Below are 8,392 nucleotides of genomic sequence, written 5' to 3'. Positions count from 1 at the left end.
CTAGGTAAATATTTAATTATATATAAATATAAAAGATGCAAATATAAACTATATAATATAAATATAAGAGAATAATAATAAATAATAATTTTGAAAGGCATTTTTTCTAATATTTTTCTAGTAGGAATATATTTTACTGGAAAATATTTATTAAATATTTTCTTAGTTAGCATTTTTCTTTCCTAACTTCGCTTTTCCAATCCATTCTAGTTCCATGCTATTAAATCATCGTTCTTTTCCGAAAGATATACTCTCATCCAACTGTGAGAGACTTCTTCTCTCGTCCATTTATTTCACTTTACGAGTCTACCATCGCCGGACAGACGAATCATTGATTTTCAGATTGAAGTGTCACGGCGCTCTTTGTTTTACGACTCAAACCGATGATCGTAACTCGATAATTCAAGCTTGATCATTGACCGATAGTTGAGATCGGTGGACCTGATGTCGTCAAAGAAATGAAAGAGAAAGAATTTATTGCACATATTTTCTAACATCTATTCTTCAAAATTTCATCTGCTTAATATTTTAGATTCCGCGCTCTTAACTTTTATCAGTCAAGAGATATATTCACACACATCATCCTGCCTTTATCTATAAATATAACTACTTTTGTTAAACATTTGTATCATTTTACTTCAATTTCGTAATATAAAATACTGTGACATAAAAAATAATATTGTATAAATTCTACAAGTGAAAACGTATATTCCTTAAATTTCGAATTTTTTTCGGAGCCAGCCAACCGATCTCAACTCGGCTTTCGAGAAATGTCATTAGTGAGGGCCCACTGGATCCTTCGTTTCTACGAAGCGAAGAATCGGCCTTAGCAAGGGTATACGATGGAGAAGGGTAATCGGGGATCAAAAGAGAGAAAGAGAAAAAAAGAGGAAAAGAAAGAGATAAACTGAAAAAAAGAGAAAAAGAATTTAGGAACAGGGCGAGCCCACTCGAGAGTCGGTACCCCAATAAATATGAAGACAACAACAACGAAGGTGCCTGTTGTGCGTCCGGAACAGGTTGGAGCTAATTCAGTTCCCCTGTCCCCCTTTTTCTACCTTTCTCGCAATGTTTCGTCCTCTGCCTCCTCCCTCGCCTCTCCTTCTCTCCTTAAATCGCTCGATTCAACGTTTTTTATTCTACCCTTCCCTTCTGCATTAAGCTTCTTTCCTCCCTTTTGCCCCTCTTCCGCTCTCGTCTTTCTAGTATAGCTCCTTTTTCTTCTCGCGCCACTCAGCGGCATGAGAAGTTTTTGTTCACCGCTGAATCTTTCTGGCCCAGTCTGGCTTTTTTTAGGGTCTTTTAAAAAATAAATCTTTAAAAATTTAAAAACTTAAAAAATTTTTTAATCTAAAAATCTAAAGATATAAATATTTCAATATTGGAAAAGATCAACAATTAAATAAAACAATTGAAAAAATATATTTTCTAACTATTCTGTTTTAAAATTGAAGACTAAATTTTCACATATGCTTATTTTTACAGTGCTGGCAAACCTGCGAATTCCTCGGTCCTTTTGACAACAAATTGAGGCTTGAATTCTGCAACAGGGGCGTTTTTTTTAATGTAAGTAAAAATAAGATAATGTTCTATACTCTTGCATCTCTTTCTCTCTCTCTCTCTCTCTCTCTCTCTCTCTCTCTCGCACCCTCTTTGTTTCTCTTTCTTTTCTTTCTCTCTTTCAAATCAAGCTGTTTTGAATAAAAAGATTTTCGACAAATTTAATCAAGATAAATCACATGCATAATATACTTGCTTTCAATTTCAATTTTTTTTTTAACTTTAATTTAGCCAAAATTTCGTCGAGTGACCACTTTTCACTTCCAATCGTTGGTTTCATTGAAACATCCATCTCAACGACAGGTAAAACATTTGTCACATGATCATTATTATTGATTAAATAGCATTAGATATAATTTTTATTCCTATAATATATTATTTTATTTAATATTTCTGATCTTTTCATATCATTTTGTTTAATTTTTTTTCTACTCTTATATATTTATATTTATATTCATATATTAATTATATATACTTTTATGTTAGTTATAATATATTTTGATATATCGTATACAATATTATAATATATTATCTCAATATCGAGAAAAAACATCTCAAAAATTTTTCTCACCATAGTTTTCGTATCGCAACTCTCTCTATAATAAACTTTTCTCACAATTTTTTTAAAGACGGATTTGCGCAAAGTTTTAAATCATCTGTGATCGCGGTCTCGAATTTTCAAATATTTTTTGTATCTTTTTCGGGTATACAGGTAGGTCAATATTCTTCTAGTCCCTCGTTTTACCTTCGAGGCGAGAATTGAAACTCGATCAAGCGCAAAGAAAATCTGGACTGTCACTCGAGGGTAACTTTCGATTTCATGGAAAAGAAATGACGGTCTCGCACAATGAGAATAGTTTAAATTTAGGATAGACGGCAAAATCTTTGGAAACGGCTACCTGTCTATTTTCACGGAAAATCCAGACAAAGTGTTAGCGCCAAAATAAAAAATCGGCATCTCCTTCAAATATTTAGAAAAGAAAATGATCTTTTCTTAATTTTAATTTATTGCGAAAAATATGTTAGACTTCTCAATCATAACAAATAAAATTTGATAAATTATCGTAAAATATTCTTATACTCTACATTCTATAACGAACGCCGAACACAACCTCATTCAAGCTATCATAAAACGTAAACTAAGAACGATAGCGTCATGCTCGTGATGTGAGAAAGTTGCTAAAGAATCCCACTTACATAATGCCACAAGGCAGATGGCCCCACGTCATTGCATTCGGGCGCTTTTTTAAAAATTCGGTTTCTTTATGGACAGCCCTTGTAATTTTTTTTTTTTTTTTTAAGTTTTGTAATCGTCGGGAATCCGTATAAACTATGCTACATGGATGAAATATAAATATAGTGCGTTTATCGATCTCCTAACATTTTTTTTTTCTTTCAGTGCTCGAGTTGCGAAATCGCCTGTACGTTTTATCGAACATATGGGATAGAGGAAAATCAATATGATCCGACCAAATTACCGGCGCCCGAGGAAGACGAAATTATCCGCATGAATAAACACGACATGGCCATAACACTGCGCAAAAATCTATTAGGAATATGGGAAATGGACAAACATTATACTGCGAATCAGAAGATTGAAATGAAACCGGGCAACTGGATTATCATCACCAACGAGAATGGAGCGATCAAACATTATAGGTATGATATGATTGTATTTCTTGTTTTCTTCTATCGCAAATGACATCAAGTAAATTAACTTTTTTCTTTTCTCATATTCGCGGTCTATAAAAATATAAAAATTTTTACATTTGATTAAATTTTTTCATATTTTCTACATTTCTACATTTATTTGTTGCAACATCATAAAATCACTCTTATAATAATAATTATTACAGTTGGGAAAAGTGGTGGCCTACATTACAGTCTCTCAAGGATGGTCCCTTGTTTCAAGCTAACATTACGTGGATGGACTGGCAGACACAACTGAATAAACAACGCGAAGAAATTAGCTTACCTGGGGATAAAATCTTCTTGGAACTTCGAAATAAAAAAAAGAAAAGGATCAGACCATCTTTCGTCGTCACTTGGCAAGAAGAAACGGGAAACGGCATTATGGGCAACCAGGTAATTCAGATTTATTAACGTCGATATAATTTCGATTTTTCTCTTTAATTCTACTTCGAGAAATAATATTTACAAGTAGATTTGAATTAATTACTTATTGAAAATAGTATTACATGTTGAAATATATTTACTTATTGGAAATAGAATAATAATAATCCAATAATATTATGTCGAATAGTAATATTCGGATATTCACAAAAAGAGATTTAAAAAAAATTTTATATATATATAAGTTTAAATAATCGCGGATTAGATAGTGAATTATTCACAAAAAGAGATTAAAAAAAAATTTTATATATATATATATAAGTTTAAATAATCGCGGATTAGATAGTGAATTATACATTATAATTAATATATATAATTATATATATATGAATATTCACTTCACGTGAATATATATATTAAATTTAATCTTATTCTTATAGGTAGCAGATAGTGAATCGGCGCAAATTTCTTTGCCACCCGGCAGATATTCGATCAGAGTAGCTACCAATGACGGTCCCGGTAGCTATTCGATCGTTATCGACACCGCCAAATACAAAATTAAAAATGAAATCCATCTCTTCATTTGTCGGGTTATCAAGTGGGACATTATACTGAGTGTTCTATTGTGGCTATTAATACTATTACTGGTATTACTTATTAAAGCAATTATTTCGAAAAGACGAAAGAACAAAAACAATATAGAAATGGCATGTCCGACGGCAGCAGAGATGAAGTCTAATAAATGGAATATGATATCATGCTTCAAATATGAGCCGAATCAGACAGATAGTGATATCTTCGCAAGTAGTTATATCGATTATATAAACGAACAATCGTGGACGGAAATGGATATAAACGCAAATGCAGATATGCAAGATGCGAATGTGCAAAATGTGAACGTAAACGTGCAAGATGCGAATGCGAACATCCAAGATGTGACCGCAAATACGCAAAATGCGACCACGAACGTGATTCAGCAGACGTAGAGAATTCTGCTAGAAATTTTCTCGCCCAACTCGGCAAGGATAGCTCAGGGATTTTGCTTCCTCTTATGAGAAAATACTGTCTTCCGCTTCCGATAGCATAAAAAATATGGAAGATAAATAAACGAATATTTCCGTTTATTATGAAGACGGTCAAGTTTCATCTCAACATTCCTCTCTCTTCGCGTGTATATATATATATATTACTTATATTATATATAACAATAATGCGATAATGAAGGTTTTTTCTGTTTTAAATGAGAACCAGTGACAAGTAAAGATAATTAATGATTCGCGCTCCAAAAAAAATTCTAAAATATAATTATTTAAAGATTTTAAAGAATATAAAAGAAATGTCAATTCTATATGAAATATGGGAAGTGAAAAAAATATTCGCACATTTCATCGTTTTCATACGAGAAAGAAAAATACCATAAAACATTTCAATCGAAATGCATCGTTTTTGTATAGCGATGTTAGGTTAGGTTACATCTTATAAAAAAGTTCTTCTTTCCGGAGCAAAATTATTTTAAAAAAGACGAGAGATGCTCGAATATTTTTTATGTTGCAAAATACTGCGAATATTATAAGAACACTATCATTGTAAATTGTTTCATAGTTTTTGTAAAAATTCTCGATAATGAGAAAATGTATGAGAAAAAGAAGAATGTTGATAGATCAAATGTACAAATGAGAGCTTAGTAATGTAGGTGTACGTATAGCAAATAAAAAAATAGCGATATTAGTCGAGAGAGAAAAAAAAGAGAGAAAGAGAGAGAAATTTTACAGATTCTTGGATATTTTTTATGTAATGAAAAATATATGATGGACATAACGCCGTTCTAGCTCAATGTAATGCAACGAATAGACTGAATTCCAAGAGTTCCTATCGACGAAAATTGACAGCCGAGCTCTAAGTATTTATTTGTAAATACACAGCTGCCATCTTGTATAATACTTGTATATTTGTATAATACTTAATGTTAGCAAAATAAATTATAAGATCAACTTTACGCTTTATTTTACTTTATTGTCTATAATATTTTATAATATTATTAATATATGTACTATAATATTGCATACAAATTTTTTCTTAAATGTGTTTTATGATATCGTATTAAATTTTTATTATTTTTATTTTTATTAATACTGTTATTCTATTTTATAGTTATGTCTTTTCTCTGTGCATATAAATGTACATAAAAGGATTTAATCTTTTATAAGAAATTTAACCTTAGAAAAAAAAAACTCGCGAATAAAAACATTCCCGAAATTAATTTTGAAAATTAAATGTATTCTTTTTTTTATCAAAAAACATATATATTGAAACCAGAAATTTTTTTCAAGACAAATTCTAATCGCGTCTTTTAATTTTTAATTTTTTTCTTATTTTATAATAAATTTTAATTTGAGATGGTTTTGTTAAAAATCTCGCAACGATAGAAAGGCTCTTTCGAGCAGAAAAAATCCATGAACAAAGAGCTTTTTGTGACTATGGGATTTGAAAAGGATCTTAAAGGAGACCTTTTTCAAGGATTTTCAAAGATATTTGAAATTGCTCTTCTCGAGAAAGATCATCTCTCTCTTTCTACTTTCTTCATCCTGTCTTTCATCTTGTTCACAAAGTGCATTGAACTCGAATGACGAACTCGCGATGAGTCGACGAAAAACTCGGAGCTGTACCAGGCGAACGTACGCACTCATGTACATACACGCACGCATATGGTGAAAAGTGTGCCGTGACCTCGAACAAGGTCCCGTTATCCTAGGCATCGCCTTGAACGTCTTCATCCTTCCAGTCTTGACTCGGAAGTCAAGCCAAGATGCTGATACCACTGTTCTTCGCTACCTTCCTCGTCAACTTTCCTTATCAACTCGCACAATCAAACGTGAACAATGGATTAATTACGATTACCGCGGTCTTAGGGGCCTCTGTGCTGCCCATCGGATTCGCCGCCGGGCCCAGGTATCGTAAATCACAATCCAGAAATTAATATAGATGTTGAATAGTTTAAAGAGAGTCAAAGATAGTGAGTTATTTTTATATCCCAGATATTTTCTAGAAAAGAAATCTAAAACTTTCCTTTTTATTATTTCTCAAGTTCAAGTTCTCTATAAGACTAGCATTGTAATTTTGAAAACACAAAAAAATTAGTTTATATATGTATTGTGATAAATTATATTGTCTACAAAATATAAAATTGTGAGATATATATAAACATATAATTTTAGATTTGTTATTTTTAATTATCAAGATATCAATTTATTATATTTTTATATTTTTTATATTTTGCAGCAAGATATTTATTATATTAAAATATCTAAGACAATATTCTTTCAACTTTCGATAAAAATAAATTTAAAACTGTTTTCTTTAATTTTATAATTTTTATTACAAGCTTATTTATTATAAAATTTTTAAGTTATAATTATAAAATTATAATCATTATTATATATTATTAAATTCAAGTTCTATAAAATCTAAATTATCAAAAACTGTAAATATTGAAAAAAATTCTTTTTCAATATTGGAAAAATTCCAATTATAAATTTCTAAAATTCTAATTTCTAATTAAATATTTTATTTTATTATTCAAAATTATTTCTTTTGATTACACTATATTAGACTTCATTATAGCTCACTTTCTTGATGACTCTCTCTCTTTTTTTTTCTACCTATTCGACATTTCGTTATCTCCAAAAATGTTTTAAATATTAATAATTTCTAAACCAAATTCACACACACACATAAATGGATAACCCTTTCTATCAATTAATTTCGACATATACTTATACTATTCTCGAACGTCGTTTTCCTTGGCATAATGGCAATTATATTTACACGGAACATTTTTCGAATTAATAAGCATTTGCATATGTAAATTTATTTCTTATATATATTGCGAAATTAAAACTCGAAGAATCTGCGAAAAAATATTTGCGGCTGGCAATGACATATTTCGCAACTTTTACATATTGATGACTGACCGATAGGTATTTGTGTCACTATCTCCTCGTATTAATAAGAATATAAATCCCCGTTATTTATGTTCAATTTATTACTTACATATTGTTCTATTAATATTTTATTATATTTAATTATCTAGATATGTTCCAAAATGGAAAAAGCAAGCATGTGAAATACCGGCATCCCAACACCCAAATTCGCACTATGTTTGCGACGAAGCTGGTGAAGTAAAATGCTTGCCAGGTATATATAAATAATTATACAATTATAAATTAAATTTTATATAATATTATATTAAATGAAATGTTTATATATGCGCAAAAATAAAATTAAACAAAAATTAAATTAAATCAATTAATAGTAAGAATAAATTAATTAATTAATAGTAAAATAAAAAATATCTTAAATAAAAGTGTTATAGAAAAATCAAAGATAATTAAAATATATTGTTTATCTAAATGTGCAACAATATACTGACAAAATATTATTTATTATTTAGGATGGACTGGAGATCTGTGTGATGTACCAATTTGCCGCAAGGGTTGCGATCCCCTTCAAGGCTATTGCCGAAGACCAGGGGAATGTCGTTGTAAACTGGGTTTCTATGGCGAATTATGCGACAAATGCGTGGCCTTGCCAGGGTGTCAACACGGAAGGTATAATTAATCGATTGATATTCAACAACGTGTTGATATGCAACACCGCGATGAAGAGAAAGTACAATTTGACACGAGTACAAATTTTTTATCAAAACAATTTATCATGAAATCTCTTGCAAAAAATTGAATGCAATAAAATATATAATATA

The 8,392-nt window shown here is 30.2% G+C and overlaps 1 protein-coding gene and 1 pseudogene across 1 annotated transcript in view; both read left to right on the top strand.

Moving 5' to 3' along the window:
- The window catches only part of LOC115243188, a 6,857-nt gene extending 2,032 nt beyond the window's left edge, over positions 1-4,825 (top strand). The window contains exons 2-5 of the mRNA XM_029819970.1: positions 1,486-1,566; positions 2,960-3,219; positions 3,417-3,645; positions 4,074-4,825. Of these exons, the coding sequence (XP_029675830.1) occupies positions 1,486-1,566; positions 2,960-3,219; positions 3,417-3,645; positions 4,074-4,619 (1,116 nt within the window). The 3' untranslated portion in view covers positions 4,620-4,825. The remainder of the gene's footprint in view (positions 1-1,485; positions 1,567-2,959; positions 3,220-3,416; positions 3,646-4,073) is intronic.
- A 1,236-nt stretch (positions 4,826-6,061) lies between these two features.
- The window catches only part of LOC115243189, a 16,376-nt pseudogene continuing 14,045 nt past the window's right edge, over positions 6,062-8,392 (top strand).

The sequence above is a fragment of the Formica exsecta genome, unplaced genomic scaffold (genome assembly GCF_003651465.1).
Source record: "Formica exsecta isolate Colony F162 unplaced genomic scaffold, ASM365146v1 scaffold696, whole genome shotgun sequence".
Lineage (NCBI taxonomy): Eukaryota > Metazoa > Arthropoda > Insecta > Hymenoptera > Formicidae > Formica > Formica exsecta.
Note: the sequence above shows the minus strand (reverse complement) of the source record. Positions and strands in the feature narration are given on the sequence as shown.